The following is a 22,749-nucleotide window of genomic DNA, read 5'->3' as shown; positions in this document are numbered from 1 at the left end:
AGCGCACAAAACAAGATGCGAATAACACAGTTTGAATAATTTCAGTCTAACTAAGTTTGTTTAGTCACGAAGACACACGAGAGTCACGATTTTAATCATCCAATTAATTTAATCAAATAGTCATCGAAAGACAACCGGTTTAGTCAAAGATTTTGATTATTTTATAGTTAACAAAAACTATTCATAATATATGGTACGCGTGTGCCCTAGCTAACTACCTCTCTCTCTCTATATAAGACGAAGTTGATGCATTAACACTTCTCAGAAGTCTTTTACATATCTTGTTCTCTAAAGACTTACTTACATATCTCAAAATTCTCAAATCTTTTACTAAAGCTTTTTTCTTCCATAAACTAAATAACGTCCAAGGAAATGGAAATTAAGCTACTTGCACTAGTACTAATTACACTAAGTGTAGCATCATGGGATGCTGCACAGGGAAGATCTCTTAGATCTCCTACGGCACCTCTAAATCGTTATAGCTTTCCTCCTGATTTTGATTTTGGCGTTGCTTCTTCCGCTTATCAGGTTTGTTTGTAATGTACTGATCAATGAAATGTACTCATGCTTTCGATAGTTTTTTTTTTTTTTTTTTTCGATAGATTTAATTAGTTTGTTAAAGTAATTAATCAGGATATTTGAATATATGTGGAATGCAGTATGAAGGTGCAGTAGAAGAAGGAGGAAGGGCCCCGAGCATATGGGATCGTTTTACACATGAATTCCCAGGTTCACCTTTTTTTTCATTCATCCACACGTTGTTAATTTTTTTGTTATAAAGAACTTATCTTTTCCAACGTTTCCAATATCTATACGTAAAAGTTTTATATATTTTTTCAGAAAGGACAAGCATGGACAACGGAGATGTTGCTGTAGACTTTTACCATCGTTACAAGGTTTGTGCCGGCATGACTTTTATTATTTTATACTTGCTTGCTTTGCAGCATTTTTGGTCATTGGAAACGTGATTGAATTGTGAAATATAAGCATAAAAAAATTGGTGGGACATATCTGCATAATCAAGTTTTAAGTTTCAATAGTTATTTTATTATTATTTTTCTTGCAACAACTTATATTAATTAAATGGTAAAATGAACAGGAAGACATCAAATTAATGAAGGAAATGAATTTGGATACTTTCAGATTTTCACTATCCTGGTCAAGAATATTACCAAGTAAGTAAATATTTGGATTTTTTTTTTTTTCCTACTATCAATTTGGAAGATACAACTCACGTGACACGTACATTTTTTTATTTTTTACCTTTTTCCCAAGAATTATTTTTAACCGTTTTATCTATTATATTTTCAGGTGGAAAACTAAGTGATGGAGTAAATAAAGAAGGGGTTCAATTTTACAAGAATCTTATTGATGAACTTATCAAGAATGGTAAGAATCATAAGCTCAAATCGTTAATAATAGCTAAGTTTTGTGTTTGAAATGTTTCTCATCACACTATATATATAAACATTCATACAGGTATAAAACCATTTATAACAATCTATCACTGGGATATACCACAAGCTCTTGATGATGAGTACGGTAGCTTTTTGAGTCCTCGAATCATGTAAGTTAAAAGCTTAGATTCATACACGATATACATAAGTTTTAAGTACTGCTCTTTCAGTCTTTTGACATTTTTTTGTTGTTGAATGGTTTTATCCAGAGATGATTTTAGAAACTATGCCAGATTCTGTTTCCAAGAATTTGGAGACAAGGTCAATCTATGGACAACGTTCAATGAGCCATATGTTTATAGCGTTGCGGGTTATGATAGGGGCAATAAAGCAATCGGTAGATGTTCAAAATGGGTAAACAGTTTGTGTGTAGCTGGTGATTCGGGCACAGAGCCTTATATAGTATCTCACCACCTTCTTCTTGCTCACGCTACTGCTGCTGAAGAGTTCAGGAAATGTGACAAGGTAAATAAGAAACTATGTCTTCCTAAAAAACAGTTTCTTTAAAATTTTTATTTGTTTTGAACACACACACAAACAAAAGTGTATGGATATTTTCATGTCATTTAATCTTAAAACGGATTTGAACGCCAAAAAAATTAACAGTTTGATTTATTGTAACTGTGAAACAGATTTCAAAAGATGCCAAGATAGGCATAGTGTTGTCTCCTTATTGGTTCGAGCCATATGACAGTGATTCTAATGCTGATAAAGAAGCAGTTGAACGAGCTCTTGTTTTTAATGTTGGTTGGTGAGTTGTCATCTATGTAATCAACGTTGAAACAAAATAAATAATTTGCTAATCATTTATTATTAATTTTTTCTAATCTTGTTTATTCTACAATTATGTATAGGCATCTTAACCCTTTAGTCTTTGGAGATTATCCCGAAACGATGAAGACAAACGCTGGAAATAGATTACCTTCTTTCACCAAAGAAGAATCTATGATAGTAAAAAATTCATTTGATTTTATCGGAATAAATTACTACACAACGCGTTTCATCGCTCATGATCTTCACGCGGATCTTTCACGGCCTCGATTCACAACCGACCAACACCTGCAATATAGATGTAAGTACCGATAAACAGATTTGATCACTTATACTTATTTTTAGTTTTCTCATTAAAATATTCACGAACCTACAATTAATGACTTTGTATTTTATCATTATTTTTATCAGTGACAAATCGTAGCGGCGATTACATCTCATCAGAATCGGTACGAACATGAATATCAAACAACTTTATTTTCAAATTAGTATACCAAACAAATGCTTAAATATAACCATTTTTTCTTCATTTTTTTTCAATTTCAGGATACTTCGAAACTTCTTTGGTCATATCCAGAAGGCTTACGAAAGATTCTTAATTATATCAAAGATAAATACAATAATCCAACTATTTACATCACCGAAAACGGTAAGAAAGTTAGAAGCATAATTATGAACATCATTTTATTAGTCATCAATAGTTTACTCATATATTATTTTTATATAATAAAAAGTAACCACGTCTAAATAAATGTATAGGTTATGATGACTATGAAGATGGGATACTCACACGTGAAGAGATACTAGAAGATACGCCGAGAATAATGTACCTCCAAAAACATCTTCAACATCTCCAGAAAGCGATCACGTAAGAGTTTTTCCCTGATCTCTTCAATAAAAACTGATACACTGTATATGATTAATTAATTAATAAAAATCTTGGGATAATAAATTAATTAAATCTTATGAATACAAAATATACAGTGAGGATGGGTGTGACGTGAGAGGGTATTTCACATGGTCGATGTTGGATAATTTCGAATGGGAACATGGATATGCAACGAGATACGGATTGTACTACGTCGACTATTCAGATGGTTTAAAAAGAATTGCTAAAAGCTCGGCCAAATGGTTCAAGCATTTTCTTCAGAGATCCGAAAAGCCAAGGCTGATGGTTCTGTTTGAGAGAGTCAAGAATTGGTGGTCTGCATTACAGATGATCTAAGCTCGCTTGGTGCGCTGGGAGACTAATTCTTCTTTTTGATAAACTTTTTTGGATAATTAAGAATGTATGTGAATATTGATATGTACCATATGTATTACTTGTAGAAAAGAACAAGTTATTTCTTTAATTTTATAAATATATATAGAAAATAGCATGTTAATATTGAGATAAATGTCAGAAACTATCATTTTTTGTTTGAAGTTCATATTCAACCTCACTTTCATGTATATTAACCCAACATAAGCCAAGATTTCACCAATGCCATTACTGTGTTCAGCCAAAATCGTTTATCACTTGGCATTCACCTAGATTTAGAAAGAGACCTTCTTCAGTATTTCTTCCTTATTGCTTTATTCCTCTCCAGGATAATCCTGCTTATAACTGCGACTTTCGTTTTTCCGTGTGACCCCTTTTTCAGCTTTCCTGTTGTTCAATCATCAATCATCCGATCCGTGTTTACATTTTCTGTGTTTTTGAATTGGTGCAGTTTTTATTTTTATCCTTCACAAAAGCACAGCCTATTAATTTATGACAGAGCTATAAAATTCATTGTTCGTTTGTTGAATAGGTAATATTTGGGCCTGTCAGCCTATCAGAACTGACCATATCATTGACTATTCTATTCGACAACCTTGCATGGAAAGTGGGAGATTTGTGCACCTTTAATCATATAAATGATTATTTAATGTTGAGTAAAAACAAGATGTCGCAATTTATAAAGAGCAAATTAGAAAAGCTTATTAAAAACAAATAAAATACGAAATGTAGGTACGTACATTTATGTTTAACAGAAATATTGTTTGGATATATAGTAGATAATTTACTGTAAATATTGTTTAGATACATGGATTTTAGTTAACATACACAGATATTTTTGTCATTTGTGAAAATATTTTTTTCTTGTTCCTCCAAAGGTAACTTATGAACTTTTTTTTGTTTACTTTAAATTTTATTAAAAAATACAAGACTAGAAAACCCAAAAGAAAACAGAGGCCCAACAAAATTCGATAACCGAAAAGAAAAAGAGGGCTAAAAAGCCATACAATACACATGTCGAAAACAAGAAACAAACCATCTTGCTCTGGAAAAGGCTGACCAGCAGCAACAACCCACTAAAGGGAAAGACATGAACAGATACAAAAGTACAAACAAGGAGGGAAAAGAGAAATAGCAGGTACAAGACAATAAGAGTTCCAGATAGGAGTGAATCATTGGAACAGGTATAAGACAATAAGAGTACCAGAGGAGTGAATAATTGGAATCCAACAAGAACCAAGTAGCAAGAAGAGTTAGCCGAGTAGATGAGCAAGTCTGATCTTGTGAGAAAGGTACGTAGAAGACGAGCTCTAATGATGGGTTTGATTTCCCTAATAATCAGTTGCACTGTCTTAGGAGAAGCAGAGTGGATACATTGGTTCCTCTCCCGAGTGAGATAGATGGACACTTGATGAAAGAGATGGAGAATGAGAGAGATAATCTTATTTCTAGAGGATGTCTGTAACCAGATGAGACATGCAAAAAACTCGGTTGATGGCCTTAGAGACGCTCTCCAAGTGAAGTAATTCCAGATTTCACTACTGAAAATACACTCAAAAAACAAATGATCCCTAGTCTCTTTCTGAGCAGAGCAAAGAACACAAGTAGGAGGGATTGAAAACCCCCATCTCGTTAGTCTGTCCCTTGTGTGCAGTCTGTCCAAGTAGCAACCCAAGAAATGAAGGTATGTTTCAAAATGTGACCTTTGAACCAGACCGATTGGTTCTAAGGGACCATGATAGATGCAGAGTGAAGAGCAAGCCAAGTCTCAGCAGTGGAGAAAGTGTTTGAAGGTGCATGATTATCCAATTTCCACAGATAACAATCGTCCTCCAGTGAATATGATATAAGCATGTGCCTTTGCCGCAGTCATAGTAATGGGACCCGTGGTAAGTAACTTAAGTTGATTTAGAAACAAAGAACGTAAAAGCTAAAGCTTCCCTTAACCCTAGTCTCTCTTTGAGAATAAGGTTAATGCTTGAAAGTTATTCTTATTAATCTTGTAGAGATCCTTTGTATAGATCTCTATAAACCGACATAAGCAATAACTAAAAGGAAAACTGTCAAAACCTTACATATCATAAAAAGGAAACATTAAAACTAAACCTCCTTTGCAATGGGCTTTCTTCTTTGATACGTGAGTCCATACTTCGTATAATTACTCCCCTCCTCCACTAGGAGCTTGTCCTCAAGCTCCAATGCCGGATAAGCTTCCAGGATCTTCCCCGCGTCTTCCCATGTTGCATCGTCTTCTGCATCAGCCGTCCATTTGACCAAAAGTTGTCTCTGACCGCTGCGTATACGAGCCTTAAGGAGCCCCACCGGTTGAGCTGGCACTGAACGGCCATGTAAAACAGGCGGTAGGACCGGAGTATCGGTTGGCGGTTTTCCTTTGTGACCCTTGAGCAGAGAGACATAGAACACATCATGAATTTTTGAGCCATCCGGAAGTTTTAAGCGATAGGACACAGTCCCAACACGAGCCACTATCTGGAAAGGACCATAAAACCTTGGAGAGAGCTTTGTGAAAGCCATCTTAGCCGCATATAGTTGACGATATGGTTGAAGCTTGAGCCAAACCCACTCGCCGATATTGAACTCAACAAACCGATGATGTAGATCATAAATAAGCTTCATACGATGTTGAGCTTCCATTAAACGCTCCCTAGCGAGTGCCATAAACTCATCACGTTGTCCTAAGGCAACGTCCACAGCCTCCACTTGAGTGCTTCCGCCAGTGTAATCTAACAACCTAGGAGGATCTCTCCCATAGACTAAACGAAATGGTGTTGCCTTAAGGCCAGTGTGGAAGGACGTATTATAGCAATACTCGACCCATGGCAGCCACTCAAGCCATTGTCTGAGTGTATCTCCCGTTAAACATCTTAAGTACATTTCTAATGTTCGATTCACCACTTCGGTCTGACCATCTGACTGAGGATGGTAGGCAGTGGTAAAACATAAATTTGTTCCCATCAGTTTGAACAATTCTCGCCAAAACAAACTCCGAAATACCAGATCACGGTCAGTAACAATGGTCTCTGGAATACCGTGTAAGCGGACAATATCACGGAAGAAAACATGAGCGACAGATCCTGCTGTATAAGGGTGACTTAATGCAATGAAATGAGCATATTTCGAAAAACGATCTACCACTACCAAAATCACTGTTTTCCCAGAAAACTTAGGAAGAGCTTCAACGAAATCCATTGAGATATCTGACTAAACCTGAGTCGGGACTGGAAGCAGTTGTAGCAGCCCACTCGGTTACAATGTCTCCATTTATTTTGTTGACCAACTTGACAACCCCGAACAAACTCCTGAACTGTTTTCTTCCACCCTTTCCAATAGAAATCTCGCTGTATTCTATCCATAGTTTTCTGTACTCCTTCATTGCCAAAATTATGAAATCCTGAAACCACCTCACCTACCAACTCTGAGCCAGAAGAGAGATACACTCGACCTTTATAGAATATTAACCCATCCTTAACCGCCCATTCCTTTGTCAGTTCTCCACAGATTATCTTATCCCGCAATGTGGCGGGCTCCGCTTACCTCTCTATTTCACCCCGCAATCGTCCAAAAATACTTGTGTCAGGTCCTTTAAGTGCATACACCTCACATTTACCTGCATGTTCCTCCTCATCACGTCGAGATGAATCTGCGGAGACGTAGAAAGGCGTTGTTCCAACAACAATTTTAAACTGTAATGGTCTGTGCAAATCAAAAATCAACGGCCCCATAAGTAAGACCTCCAATGAATCACCGCTTTAGCTAAACCAATGAGTTCTCTTTCGTATGCTGCAAGTTTATGGTGATGGGCTGCTAATTGCCGACTAAAAAATGCAATAGGGTGATTTTGTTGATGAAGAACCGCTCCAATGCCACTACCCGAAGCATCGCACTCCACAACAAACTCTTTTGAAAAATCGGGCAAGGCTAAAACAGGAGCTTCAGACAAGGCTTTCTTTAACGAAACAAACGCTACTTCAGCTGCCTCATTCCAAAGAAACCCCGTTTTTTTAAGAAGTTGCGTCAAAGGAGTAGCTAATGCACCATAGCCTTGAATAAATTTCTGGTAATACCCCGACAACCCTAGAAACCCACGAACAGCTTTTACTGACAGCGGTCTTGGCCACTCCCTCACTGCAACTATCTTAGACTCATCCACACGAACTTCACCACTGGAAATTACATGTCCAAGGTACGCCACTTCCTCTCTCCCAAACGAACACTTGGAATGTTTGAGGAACAGCTTATGAGCTTGCAGCAGCTCAAAAACCTCTCGTATATGAAGCAGATGCTGGTCCCAAATGGCACTATATATTAAAATATCGTCGAAGAAGACGAGCACAAATTCCCGTAACATACCTTAAAAAACCGAATTCATGAGGCTTTGAAACGTGGATGGTGCGTTTGAGAGACCAAAGGGCATTACTAAAAATTCGTAATGGTCGTGATGCGTTCTAAATGCCGTCTTTTCAATGTCTTCAGCACACATGCGCACTTGATGATAACCAGACGTAAGGTCGAGTTTGGTAAAATAATGTGCCCCATGTAACTCGACAAGGAGTTCCTCAACCACCGGAATTGGAAATTTATCCTTAACTGGGACCTTGTTAAGTTCACGATAATCAATACAGAACCGCCAGGTTTTTTCAACCTTCTTCACTAACAAAACCAGAGAAGAGAAAGGCGAAGAACTATGTCGTATAATGCCATGTCGCAACATTTCGGAACATTGCCTTTTAATCTCATCTTTTAAGAGATGAGGGTAGCGTATGGTCTAACCGCTACAGGGTTTGCTCCTTGAATGAGCCGAATAAGATGATCACAAGTTCGTTAGGGTGGCAATTCGGTTGGTTTAGCGAATAACTCCTCAAACTCCACTAACAACTTACCAAGTAATCCAGAAGAACCTTGCGTCATCATTTCCTGCATAGTTAGGCTGCGAACTGATTCGTGTTGAGCGATAGGAACTACAACCTTCTCCTTTGTAATGAAAGTTCCCTCCCCATTATCGAACCAATTCTCAAGTGTGTCATTCTGAATGGAGTTTAAATTAGGGTCGTGTTCCTTCCTATCTTCAGCCTCTCCATGCCATTTTATCAAAGTATCTTCATGAGTAAACTCAATAGTTCGTGCTGGACCATCCCATATCACACGTCCTAAGGCATTCAACCAGCGAATCCTGAGAACGACATCAAACCCACTTAACGAAATAGCAAAACAGTCAGCCTTGAACTTGTGTCCTTGTACCATCATTGGAAGATCCTTGCACAACCCGTCTATTACACACTTGCCACCATCGGCGAGAGATACGAACCTTCCCGGTCGGCGTCGTATTGGTATTCCCAACTTCTCAGCTACACTACTCTTAATAAAATTGTGAGTACTCCCTGTGTCCAACATTGTTCATCCTATTCCAGTTGCAATGTCTGCTTTCACTTGAAAAGTGCTCCCGATTTGTTCTCCTTTCATGGCGTTGAGGAAAAGATTGATGTCCTCATCGTCAAAGGGCTCATCATCCACACTCTCGCCCTCCAGGAGGGGTCTAATATAAAACAAAACTGCCTTACAAGCATGGCCAGGGCCATACAAATCATCACAATTAAAACAAAGTCCTTTTGCTCTTCTTTCAGCCATCTCAGGTTTTGTTAATTTTTTCCAAACTGCTCCTTGTGGGTTTTGTTTCTGCTCCGCTGGACCCATGTGAGAAGCCTCTCCGCGTTTTACCACCTAGGTTCCTCGATAACCGGTTGAGGTTGGTCGTGAGGCTGGGGCTGAATATCGCGTGGTTGGGGCTATGTGTCCTCCAAAGGTACGAACTCCCCTATCATTTGAGATTTTATACTCATTGTCCCTTGCATACTCCATTGCCTTAAATATTGTCTCGGGTCTCAAATACTCCACTTCTTTTCTCAAAGAATCCGTTAAACCCACACAGAACTGCCATAACTACTGATCCCCTGTTAGTTTTGTTTGCCTTACCAAACATTCCTCAAACTGCTCACAATACTCATATATTGTTCCTGTATATCTGATGTTCACATATTTTACCCTGTTTTCCCTTAATATATTCACATCTTTTGCATCCTTTGCTATCCTTTTTGACCATTATTGCATAGTTTTAGGATTGTTCTTGCATTAGAGTGTAGTTGCATTGCATTTGCATATTTTCTTGCATCAACAGGTTATTTTGGAGCCTAAGAAGCATGGAAGCAATGTTGAGGAGAAGTGAAGCAATCATGAGGAGAAAGCAAAGGAGTTAAGGCTGGAGAACCAAGGTCTGGAGTCCCACTCGACTGCCCACTCGACCAGATACTCGACCGTGTGCTGAGAGTGACTCGACCGAGTGGAAGGAGCACAAGAAAACCCAACTCGACCGGTCACTCGACCGAGCACCGGGTCGAGTTGGCCGAGCCGCCTGGCTATTTTGTCTTTTAGCATATTTAGGGCTTCCTCTACTTTTTCTATTTAAATGCCTTGTACCCTGCAGCCACCAAGAGTCCAGCTTTTTAGATAGTCAAAAACCTAGTTTTTACCCTTTTGGGAATTATTTCCTTTTGCACTTTTATTTTTAGATCTTGTACCTCCTTGAAGGAGAAAAACATAAGATTCTTGGATTTTGTTGGTTACATAACTTGGAAGATATTAAGAATTCGTGTTTAATTCCTTCTTCAATATTGTAGATCTTTGCTTTATCTTTCTAGTGATGCAAGTTTCGGTATTTTCTGGATTTATTACTTTGTTGTTCATCATGTGTTCTTGTGAGTAGTTGCTTAAGATCTTGAGGATGGGTTAGGATGGGTTGTGTTTGAGGTTTGTTTGATTTGGTCAAGCTTGATTGTTGTAGGTCTCTTCTAGGCTAGATGTTCTTAATGCTGGTCCTATAACCGAGAGGGTATGATCTGATCTGAAGCATCTTAGCATCACACCAATGTCTAAGGAGCATATATAAGGCTAGATCTAGAGACTATCATTAGGCTTGCTAAGAGATTAGAAGTCTTGTTTGGTATTTGACATATTGCTTAATGCCTGCTTGTGTAGATTCTTTACTTTGTGAGAACAAGTCTAGAGATGCATGAGTTTGATTGTTTCTTGCCATGAGAGTGGATTAAACATGTCTTAGAAATATATGTCTAGAGATTAGCTCAAGTTGTTTGAGATTTGTTGGCCAAGTTAGATGACCTCAATCATTAGTCCAGCCCATGAATCCCTCCTCAAGACCTTCCTTGTTTATTGATTTCCTAGCTTAAATCCTGTTGTTTGATCGTTGTTTGATTTGCTTTTGTATTGCTCTGTGTTTCTTGCATTGCTCTGTTTTCCGGATTTGTCCAGCTCGACCCTACACTCGATCTACACTTGATCGAGTGCTTGCTCGAGTTCATCCCCAGAATTCTTGTTTATGCTTTGTAGTTGTCCTGTCTTGTTTCCTGTTTTATTTTAGTTGCATTTCTGCTGCATTCACTTAGTGTCCTGTTCATTACTTGTCTTGCATTAGTTCATTACTTACATTATCATAGTTCTATTTCTGTTCTTGGTTCATCATAGCTTTGATTAGTCTGTTCTCTTTACATTTAGCATCTATCTTAGTAGTTTTTACTTTCTGCATTTTACATTTCATCAATAGGATTGTTAGTGACAAACATCCTTTACATTTGGCTTGACTTAGACATTTATGCACATCCTGATTGCTTGCAAACTCTCAGATTGGACTGACACCTCTTGTACTACTACATCATAAGGGGAATTGAAACAGTTTGCTTTCACCATTGTTCATCACCATATCATTCATTCACATTCCATTTCACACACCAAGAAAGATACAAGTTTCAATTTGGCGTCGTTGCCTATTTGAGTGTTTATTTGTGACAATTAGGGTCTATATTAGTCTAAGATTAAGTTCCTTTATCCCCTTGTTCGCTACTGATCTTGATTCTTCTACTGCTTGTTTGTGATTGAGTTTCAGGTACCAACTCGACCTTCAACTCGACCGCCACTCGACCGAGTGCGTGCTCAAGTTCGTGATCGAGTCAGAAGCCGGATACAAATAGACCTCACCTCCCAGTCGACTCGACCATCCACTCGAGCCTGCGCTCGACCGAGTGCTTGTCCGAGTCTGTACTCGAGTCTGTTGATGCAAACAAGATCCAAGGGTCATCACAATCTTTAGAGACTCCTTGATCACATCAACCGACCACCTAGGAACCTGAGACAGCAGAGAACAAGAATCAATCAGGAACAAGAACAACAAGTGCTAATGGAGCAACACGATCAACAAGCTCCAAGGGCAAGGAACGTTGGTGCTGGGGATGTACCTAACACACACAACTAAAGAGCTGGTATTGTGCTTCCTGCAGTTGCCAATAATAATTATGAAATCAAGAGTGGATTGATCTCCATGATACAAGCCAACAAATTTCATGGGTTGCCAATGGAGGATCCTCTAGATCACCTTGATGAGTTTGACAGGATATGTGGACTCACAAAAATCAATGGAGTGAGTGAAGATGACTTCAAGTTAAGGCTATTCCCATTTTCCCTTGGAGACAAAGCTCATCTCTGGGAGAAGACTCTTCCTACTGGAGCAATAACCACATGGGATGCATGCAAGAAAGCTTTTCTGGCCAAGTTCTTCTCCAATGCAAGGACTGCTAGGTTGAGGAATGAAATCTCAGGTTTTGCACAGAGAAATAATGAAAGTTTTGTGAGGCATGGGAGAGATTTAAAGGATTCCAAACTCAGTGTCCCCACCATGGATTCAGCAATGAGTCTTTGCTCAGCACTTTGTACAGAGGAGTTCTACCCAAGATTAGAATGCTACTTGATACAGCCTCCAATGGAAACTTTCTCAACAAGAATGTGGAAGAAGGCTGGGAGTTGGTAGAGAATCTTGCTCAATCAGATGGTAATTATAATGAAGATTATGATAGAACCATAAGGATCACCTCCACTGATCAAGAGGACAAATACAAGCAGGATTTAAAGATGGTCAATGAGAAGCTTGACAAGATTCTCCTAAGCCAATCAAAAACCATTCACTTCATTGGTGAAGAAGAAGCTCCAGTCCAAGAAGGAGATAGGGAGTTTACTGAGTTGTGTTATATGCAGAACCAAGGAGGAGGATACAAAGGCTACAACCAAGGTGGAGGATTCAAGCAGAACAACCTCTCTTATAGGAGCACCAATGTAGCCAACCCTCAAGACCAAGTCTATCCACCTCGTCAGCCTCAACAACAGAACAACTATGCACCCAAGCAGCAGCAACAAGTGTTCGAATGTCCCCCACCAGGGTTTCAGACTAACCAAGGCCAAGAACAAGACCTAAGAGCAATGATACAACAGCTGTTGATTGGGCAAACCAATGGAAAGATTGAGGAAGCCAAACAGTTTGCTGAGTTGAACCAAAGGCTCACATCCCAGTACAATGATATGAACATGAAGTTTGAAGGTCTCAACTCTATAGTGAAGTTTATGGAGAGAAACCTTGCCTCTACTTCAGCTCCTAAGCCCAACCAACTCCCTGGAAAAGCAGTTCAAATCCCAAGGGAGTTTATTGCCAAAGCCATTCATATATTTGAAAAAGAAGTCACTAAGGACAGTGAAGTTCAAGTTGGGGAGGATTGATCATTTCTTGAAGCTTAGAGTGAAGTTTGTGCAAAGCAGACTGAATCCGGTATTGCACTCGACTAGGTGCTCGAGCAAGCACTCGACCGAGTGAGTATTAGAGTGGCCAATCGAGCTGAAGAGTCAGAAGCTGTCAAGCCTGCTAAGTACATCCCTCCTGCTTACAAGCCTCCACTACCATTCCCAGAGCGTTTCAAGGCACAAAAGTTGAAGGAACTAAGGGAAATTATTGAGAAAAGAGAAATGATGGCTTTGCAACAAGAGGAAGTGATTGAAAAGAAGGAAGTGATGGTCATACAACAAGAGGTTGTCATTGAGAAGAAAGAGGAAGAGAGAGGACCTCCCTTGGAAAAATATGCTCAACATCCCGTCCTCAAGGACATGCTTCTTGAATTATCCAAGCAGAAGGCTCAAGATCAAGACATGAAGGATTTGAAAGAGATTGGGAAAGCTATTATCCCAACAAAGCTTGAAGATCCAGGGTCATTTAACCTACCTTGTTCCATCAGCTATATGCACTTCAACAAGTGTCTATGTGACTTGGGAGCTTCAGTGAGCTTAATGCCATATTCAGTTGCTGAGAAGTTGGGGTATGAACATTTTAAGCCCTGCAATCTCTATATTGGCCTAGCAGATGGATCAAAGATGGATGTGCTTGGATTAATTGAAAATTTTCCAGTCAAGATAGGGGAGTCTAGGATTCCAACTGATTTTGTGATCATGAATATGGATCAAGAGCCAGAAAATCCTCTCATCTTGGGGAAACCATTCTTAGCCACAGTTGGGGCTGTAATTGATGTTAAGATGGGAACCATCAAGCTCCATCTTTCTAAAGACTTCACTATGAAGTTTGACATCAAGAATTCAACATATCAATCTACTATTGAAGGTCAGCACTTTGTGGTAGAGAGAAAAGCTAGTTCTGAAGTTTTTGAGGATGGAGAGGACCCTAGGATTAAAGGTTCAGCCCAAGCCAAGATTGTCCAAGAGCTCAAGGAATCAGTTCAAGTTTTAGCTGGTTTAGTGAAGGAACTTCAAGTTCAGCTCAACAAGAGGTCTTTGAAGAAGGCAAGACCAAGACTCAAGTTTAAGAAGAAACATGGTTCAAGTGTCAAGTAGTGATCAAGAAGGAACACCAAGGTTATCAAGTAGAATCAGGGGGGATTTCATCACCTCCTTGGTCTCTAAACCAAGCCTGAAAAAGCATCAAAAGTCAAGCTTAGTGACTTTAAACAAGCTCACTAGGGAGGAAGTCCCTAAGGTATCCCTGTACATAATGATTAGGATTTTGTTATTTTGATATTTGTTTTGGTGTTTTCATGGTCAGGGAAGCAAGGGAGTTTAATTAGAAGAAGAAAAGGAGATTTGCAGTCCAACTCGACCCCCCCACTCGACCATGCACTCGACCGAGTGCCAGTCGATTCCCATCGTCGAGTTGCCTCCATCTCCCCCTCAAAGTCACCAACCAGACCTCAACTACACATTTGACAGAATGAATGAGGATGTGGACAGCTTCTTCTCCAATCCTTGAGGTACCACTATCACCTTCACTTGTAAATATCATAGCATTTGATGTTGTGTTTTGTTTTTGGTCTTGAATCCTCTTACAAATTTCTTTCACACAGAGGACTGTGTGATTTAAGTTTGGGGGAGGGTTTGAGATAGCATTTGATGTTGTGTTTTGTTTTATTATTTCAAATTTTTAGCATCATCATGTTAGTATTTGCATAGCATCTAAGGCATAGAAAACCCCTAAAAATTTGAAAAATTTTGCAAAAATCTTTATAAAAAAAGAGTGTTCATGTAGTTTGCATTGCATAATAGCATCTTGTTTAGAATGTTTCATTTAGGACTGTTAATTATTTGCATTAGGGATCTATGATGAATTTTGCCTTGTTAGCTTGTTTAATTCACTAAATTAGGATCAATGCCCAAGTTAATAGTACTTTGATGCTAGTTGAGTAGTTAGAAGCATAAGATTGAACCAAGCCTTGAATTCCTGCACTGCATTTGGTCTAAATTGAAGCATGTTGTGATTTGATGCCATTTCCTATTTATATGAACCTAATATTGACTTGTAATTATCAGTTTGTGCGTTGCTTTAAACTCATGGATACCATATACATATTTGGATCATCTTTCTCCTTTTTACCACTCTTGTTGATCCAAGTAGCTGATTGAATCATTAAAATCAGTTTCCAATACCCTTAACCAACCCTTCTTTCAAGCCATGTTTATTCTTGAGTGTGTAAGGCCTATTTTGGGATTGAGCTTGGTAGAAAGTGTTAGGTTTGAACTGACAAGAATAATGCCTTGTGTAGTTCTAGTTTGTATTTTCCAAACTAGATAGGACTAGGTGATTTCATTGTTGGGTTTGGGATTTGGTTGTTTGAAAAAGAAAGAAAAGAAAAGAGGAAAAGAGAAAAAAAATGTTAGAGTCTTTAGGAGGGGAATGTGTTTAAGTAAAATCAAAGTCTAGTGAAAGAACGGGAAGTATGATATTGTTTAAAAAAAAAAAAAAAAAAAAAAAAAAAAAAAAAAAAGAGTATAGCAAAATGCTTTTATGTCTTAAGAATAAGAAGAAAAGAGAACCATAGCAAATAAGTAAGAATCTCCCATTCCACTAGAAAGATCAAATAAGAAACCTCTCCTAAGGCTTGAAAACAAAAGAGAAAAGGGTATTTGAGAAGAGAAGAAGATAAAGGGTGAACTAGGATCATTTGGGCTTAGAATGATAGGAAAACACTTGGGTTACTTTTGGGTATACAAGGTTTTGTTCTTGTATGTGTCTAAGTGCTCTTATCTTTAGGATTCTTCTAAAGCTCAATCCATTTTTTATGAGAGAACCTTGATATTGATAAGCCCCACTCTAAACAGAGACCATCATTGTCTCTAAACCTTTATTTCCAAGCCAAATGAGTTTAAAACATTGCATAAGATTGATCCATGTTCTTGATTAAATGAATGTTAAAGGAAATGGTTGATTTGAATGCATGTGGAAATCTAAAGCTCAAATCAGTAAAGGTTGTGATAGGTTTGTCTAAAGTCTTTAAGTATAGCTCATTCAACTTGCATCATAGTACTAGTAACTTGGACATTGATTCTAGCTGGTTTATTTGCAAGCTTTAGGAGCTGAGATCCCACTTTCAACCCTCACCTACCTTCTTATGTCTTGTTTATTTGCTTGAGGGCAAGCAAAGAGATTAGAAGTCTTGTTTGGTATTTGACATATTGCTTAATGCCTGCTTGTGTAGATTCTTTACTTGTGAGAACAAGTCTAGAGATGCATGAGTTTGATTGTTTCTTGCCATGAGAGTGGATTTAACATGTCTTAGAAATATATGTCTAGAGATTAACTCAAGTTGTTTGAGATTTGTTGGCCAAGTTAGATGACCTCAATCATTAGTCCAGCCCATGAATCCCTCCTCAAGACCTTCCTTGTTTATTGATTTCCTAGCTTAAATCATGTTGTTTGATCGTTGTTTGATTTGCTTTTGTATTGCTATGTTTTTCTTGCATTGCTCTGTTTTCCGGATTTGTCCAGCTCGACCCTACACTCGATCTACACTTGATCGAGTGCTTGCTCGAGTTCATCCCCAGAATTCTTGTTTATGCTTTGTAGTTGTCCTGTCTTGTTTCCTGTTTCATTTTAGTTGCATTTCTGCTGCATTCACTTAGTGTCTTGTTCATTACTTGTCTTGCATTAGTTCATTACTTACATTATCATAGTTCTATTTCTGTTCTTGGTTCATCATAGCTTTGATTAGTCTGTTCTCTTTACATTTAGCATCTATCTTCGTAGTTTTTACTTTCTGCATTTTACATTTCATCAATAGGATTGTTAGTGACAAACATCCTTTACATTTGGCTTGACTTAGACATTTATGCACATCTTGATTGCTTGCAAACTCTCAGAATGGATTGACACCTCTTGTACTACTACAACATAAGGGGAATGGAAACACCTTGCTTTCACCATTGTTCATCACCATATCATTGATTCACATTCCATTTCACACACCAAGAAAGATACAAGTTTCAATATCGTAGGTTACTTAGCTCACCCATAGGATTTACTGCATCTGCTCTGCCAAATCTAGTTTTGCAGATTTTCTTAAACTCTCTCCAACCCAGTCAATGTGTAATTAACCTTCGCAAATTGATATACTAATGATATGCCTTATCTGTCAACACAAAAGTTGCTTGTCGCACTTTCGCATCATCGTTGTATATTCCTTGATCCTCAAAGTAGTCTTCACACATCTTCAGCCACTCCACAACATTCGTTGAGCCATCATATCCCGGAAATTCCATCTTAGATGGTGGAACTATGATTCTCTCAGCCTCCCTTCCTCCACTCTCTCTTCCTTCAGCTCCACTTTTCCAAACAGCCCCCTTGTGTTCCCTAAGGTCTCCCGTCATGTGATTCGATCGCTCCTCTTGTGGAAGTTCCCCAATGGGCCTCACCGACCATTCTCCACCTCCATCTTACAATCGGTGTCCCTGTTCTCTTCCCATAGATCGTTGTGCCCAAGGACCACCAGAGGACGTGCCTTTACCATCTCCTCCGTTAGTGTTGTTATTTTTTTCTGCTTTAGAAACCGATGTTGTGTCTTTTTCAACCTCCTCTGCTTCCACTCCCACCACTGAGGCCAAAAAACGAATTTTACCCAAGACTTCTTGCTTATCAGCTTTCATAGCTTCCCTGATCTGGGTTTGCTCTTCACAAGCCTCTTCCATCCTTGACTTATTCTGCTCTCGCTCCTCCTGTTGGTCCGTTTTTATGGACTCAAGGGCGGCTTGGTGTGAGTTTGAAGTCTGACGGAGTTCACCCAAGTCAGCGTGCAGACGTTTGAACATCTTTTTAACTTCCTCAAATTGTGATGTGGTCATCGCACCTTCTCCCATTGAACCGGCTGGCTATGATATCAAGATGATATGAGCCTGTGCCTTTGTCGCAGTCCTAGTAATGGGACCTGTGGTAAGTAACTTAATTTGCTTTAGAAACAAAGAACGTAAAAGCTAAAGCTTCCCTTAACCCTAGTCTCTCTTTGAGAATAACGTTAATGCTTGGAATATTCTTATTAATGTTGTAGAGATCCTTTATATAGATCTCTATAAACCGACATAACCAAAAACTAAAAGGAAAACTATCAAAACCATACATATCATAAAAAGGAAACATTAAAACTACACCTCCTTTGCAATGGGCTTTCTTCTTTGATACGTGAGTCCATACTTCGTATCAGAATCAATCATACTCTCTGGACTAGGTAAAGCGCCTTTTATGAGGATGATAATAGGATTTCTGCTCCGAAATGAAGAGAAACGCCAATCTATATCCCTCAAAGCATCTTTGACCACTACATTCAAGGGCAACCCCACCATATATGGTCCGAGAGGACTAGCGATGTCAATAAGGGGACCAAGACTAGTCCAGTTGTCTTGTGAGAAACTTGTTGTTATTCCTGCAGTGCCAACTTCACATACTAGGAAGGGTCTTGCCAAGGGACACAACACACAACTTACAGAGTTTTCTCCGAATCTAAATATCTGAGGAAGCGAGATTTAAGTCCCAAAAAATTTTATTAACTTTTATTTGTGAAAATTTTAGTAATTTTATGTCGTTAAGTTAATAAGAGTTGTTGTTTATTCACAAGAGCTTCTATATTCATTATTTGTATATTCCTTCATCTTTCCATCTCTGCTTTGCGTTGTAATTTCCAAATGTTGTCCCTTTAGGAAAGTTGGAAGATGAATAAAAATATTTGAAAGAAAACGGTAACAGAAAAAAATATTTTGAAGGATAATGTTCAGCTACTAAAGTGGACAGAAATGAATATTTTGAAAAATACTTAAAAAATATTCAGCTACAACAATATGATACATCTTTAGGGCATCTTTATTGGGAGAAATTTGGGTATTCTTAAAGTAAAAATATTATGAAAATAATGTAAGATCATTAGTTTAGATCTTTTGTTAAGAAGTTAGTTATTGGGAGAACATGTTTAAGATCATAAGATTTAATAATATAATAATCTTAAACATATTACAATTATAAAAACTTTAAAAAATAACATTTAAATTGTAAACTTAAAAAACTTTTACTAAAATTCAAAATACAATACCAAATTTTTATGAAACAAAAAAACATTGTAAATAAAATAAAATAAAAACCAAACAAACATATTACTTAATTAATTAAAGCACACAAACATTTTATTTAATTAACACATAGTTTAATGTCCAAATTTATTCCATATATTCTCAATCAAATCCTCCTTTAATTTATGATGTGCTTGTCTATCACGAATTATTGTATGACCATCACCTAAACCTTCAAGATTTGAAGGCATATTTACTGAAAACGTAAGTTCTGGAGTAGTTCCGGTTCCATCTTCTTGTTGGAATTCTTGTTCGTCATAGAGTGTGTATGAATCTCTTTCATCTTCGACAATCATATTATGGAATATGAGACATGCTCTCATAATGTATGCAATTTTACCCTTTGACCATAAAAGAGATGGATTTTTAATCATGGCGAATCTAGATTGCAGGACTCCAAATGCACGCTCAACATCTTTTCGTGCACCATCTTGACGTTCTGCAAACAAACGATGTTTCGGGTGTTGTGGTTGTGGGATGGATTTAACAAATGTTGCCCATTCGGCGTAAATACCATCCGTCAGATAGTAAGCCAAATTATACTCACTTCCGTTGACATAGTACGTAACTTCGGGAGCTCGACCGTAAATACTGGTGATTGATCAAGAACATTTAAATCGTAACAAGTACCTGGAGCTCCAAAAAATGTGTGCCATATCCAGAGATCTTGTGAAGCTACCGCCTCCAAAACAATTGTTGGTTTACCGGTGCCTCGCGAATACATTCCTTTCCAAGCGGTTGGGCAATTTTTCCACTTCCAATGCATACAGTCGATGCTTCCAACCATCACGGGAAAACCCCGCTGTTCTCCATAAAAGAGTAGCCTTTGAAGATCCTCTGGTGTGGGTCGGCGTAGGTATTCAGTGCCAAACAAGTAAACTATTCCGACGACGAAATGTTCCAAACATTTACGAGCAGTCGATTCAGCAAGACGTATATATTCGTCAACCGAGTCCGACCCAGTCCCATATGCTAATAGTCAAATTGCTGCAGTACATTGTTGTAGCGGTGATAAACCATTCCGGAAGGTTGCATCCTTTTTTGGTTTAAAATATGGAACTTCTTCACTGAGACGATTCACAATACGCAAGAACAATGACTTGTTCATTCGAAACCGTCGGCGAAATTGCCTCTCCGGGTAAGTTGGATTATCACTAAAATAATCGTTCCACAAACGTTTGTGCCCATCTTCCCGTTTTCTATCGATATATGTACGTGTATTCCTTTCCGCCGGAATTTCCTCTTCAGCAGCTTAAATTGATTATTAAATTGCTCTTGAAAAAATTGGTTAAAACTATCATTATTTGAATCATAATGGTAGTGAAAATTGTTGGAAGAAGATGCCATAAGATGAACAAGAGAAGGAAATGTTTGTTTTTGGTGAGAGAAGGAAATGTTTGTTTTTGGTGAGAAAGGAAATGTTTGTTTTTGGTGAGAAAGGAAATGTTTGTTTTTAGTTAGAGAAGTAAATGTTTGTTTTTGTTGAAATAAAACCTTGTGCTCTTCTCATATATATAGAGGGATCATCAACTCTTGTGATACATCAATGTTTGTGATACATCAACTCTTGTGACTCGGTTAATATTTGACTTTAAAACTAAAATCCAAACAAGCCTAAACAAAGCTTACAATCAAGCCGATCACAGGTTCACCATCCCGGGTACATACCAATCAAGCCTAAACTAAAATTCAAACAAGCCGATCACGGGTTCACTAGCCTCTGCTTAAAATCATACAATTCACGGGTTCACCATCCCGGGTACATACCAAAAAGCTTACAATCATACATAAAGCCTAAACAAATTTACTTACTAATCATGATAAGTACCACTACCATAACCATCATACTGAAGCAGACAACAACTACCAATTCAGGGGTCATTTGAAAGAATGGTTTCTTCTCTTGTGCCTCAGTAACAAGCCTCTCCAGATTCACCAACCTCTGATCTGACTGGTTTTGATGGTCCTTGAGCTTGATCAGTTGGTCCTTGAGCTGGGTCAGTTGTGTCTCATAATCAGGTAGTGGTTCAGCTTCACGGCTCCACAGACTTGTGAATCCAATCTCAGTTGATGGTTGCGGAGGATAGTAACAGGTCTCAGCCTCCTCTTCTGAATCGGAACTATAGTCTAATGGGCTGTTTATACCATAGTCGTATTCAGAGTCCATGACTTCTTCAACCTGAAACCGAAACACATATATAAGTTTCCAACTAATATATAACAATGGAAACAAACATCCGAGATTCATTAAAAACATAGAGAACAAGCATAGTTAAAACAAACATCCGAGATTCATTAAAAACATAGAGAACAAGCATAGTTAAAACAAACATCCGAGATTCATTAAAAACATAGAGAACAAGCATAGTTAAAACAAACATCCGAGATTCATTAAAAACATAGAGAACAAGCATAGTTAAAACAAACATCCAAGATTCATTAAAAACATAGGACAAACATAGTTAAAACAAACATAAACTACAGCGGACAAATCATCTACTATTTCTTCTAAGTTAAAACAGTTCAGCCATTAGCTTCTTCTTTAGAGCTTTTTCATCTTCGTCTAGAGTTTCTTTCTTGGCAATGAGAGTGTCAAAATGGACATCTTTTGGAGTTCTTTCATGCCCTCCAAATCCTTCTGTTTTATCTCCCACATGTGACTAAACTCTGCAGATGGTGCAGCCTTCTCTTTACCTTTGGAGTTCCTTACTTTTTTCGTTGCCTTTATGCCCGAAGGCCTGATCTCGTGCTCACCAACGACAGAACCTGTAGATGGTGCAGCATCATCAGCTTTTCTTTTGTTAGAGCTGGTTGTCTTTGGAGTGGGGTTCATAGCCTCCAGGTTTGCCCATTTCTGTTCATAGCGTAGCACACTCCAAGCATACTCCAAACCAAACTTCTTCTTGTACAGCTTAGTGTAGATTTGGTGAGCATTTTGCAAAATATCTAAATCGTTCATGCCACTAGCTTTCTCACCCTCTGCCTCTCCAAAAGCTCCACAAAACCTGCTCACTTCCTTACTGATTTTTTTGCCATCTTTGTCTACAATGGTCAGGGCGCCTAGGCTCAGCACCACCACGTACATGACTACTTGTTTCCTAATAGTCTCCTATACGGATCCAAAAGGACCCTGCCTTTTGGCCATTCCCAACTATTGCATCCTTCGATGTGTTTAACGAGCCGCTTATTAGGACTAAGTCATCTTGTTTGGACCATATCCGTCTCTTCCTACTCTGTTCTGCTATCTTTTCTGATTGACTAGGAGGTTGCCTCGGCTGTGAACTAGTTTGTGAACTAAAAGCAGGGATTTGAGAGGAACCAATGTTTACACTGGGAGCAAAGCTGTCATATGGGAAGTTAAGAAGGCTAAAGTAGGATTGAGACTGACTGTTAGGAGTATTGTTTGATTCCATAGCAATCAGAATTAAACAAGGAAGAAGCTTAGGCAGAGATATTATTCGAAAG

The 22,749-nt window shown here is 38.4% G+C and overlaps 2 protein-coding genes, 1 non-coding gene and 1 pseudogene across 3 annotated transcripts; 1 reads left to right on the top strand and 3 right to left on the bottom strand.

The window, feature by feature from the left end:
* The first annotated feature begins 256 nt into the window (after window positions 1–256).
* Window positions 257–3,625, top strand: LOC104775470 (beta-glucosidase 32-like). Its single transcript, XM_087480265.1, has 13 exons — window positions 257–528; window positions 660–729; window positions 841–896; window positions 1,100–1,175; window positions 1,312–1,389; window positions 1,480–1,567; window positions 1,667–1,922; window positions 2,090–2,208; window positions 2,312–2,529; window positions 2,640–2,677; window positions 2,775–2,877; window positions 2,988–3,096; window positions 3,213–3,625. Exons 1-13 carry the CDS (start codon window positions 373–375, stop codon window positions 3,451–3,453), a joined length of 1,608 nt encoding a protein of 535 aa, XP_087336391.1. The 5' UTR covers window positions 257–372; the 3' UTR covers window positions 3,454–3,625.
* A 374-nt stretch (window positions 3,626–3,999) lies between these two features.
* LOC147929382 (uncharacterized) lies at window positions 4,000–18,794 on the bottom strand (annotated as a pseudogene).
* Window positions 12,149–12,254, bottom strand: LOC147929383 (small nucleolar RNA R71). The gene has a single exon (XR_015579055.1). It is a non-coding gene; the product is annotated as a small nucleolar RNA R71 (small nucleolar RNA).
* Window positions 18,795–21,847: 3,053 nt separating the features above from the next.
* LOC104738148 (glutathione S-transferase T2-like) lies at window positions 21,848–22,369 on the bottom strand. Its single transcript, XM_010458371.2, has one exon. It carries the CDS (start codon window positions 22,367–22,369, stop codon window positions 21,848–21,850), a length of 522 nt encoding a protein of 173 aa, XP_010456673.2.
* Between the last annotated feature and the right edge of the window lie 380 nt (window positions 22,370–22,749).

The sequence above is a fragment of the Camelina sativa genome, chromosome 13 (assembly GCF_030686135.1).
Source record: "Camelina sativa cultivar CO46 ecotype springtype chromosome 13, ASM3068613v1".
Lineage (NCBI taxonomy): Eukaryota > Viridiplantae > Streptophyta > Magnoliopsida > Brassicales > Brassicaceae > Camelina > Camelina sativa.
This window is presented reverse-complemented; position numbering and strand designations above follow the sequence as displayed.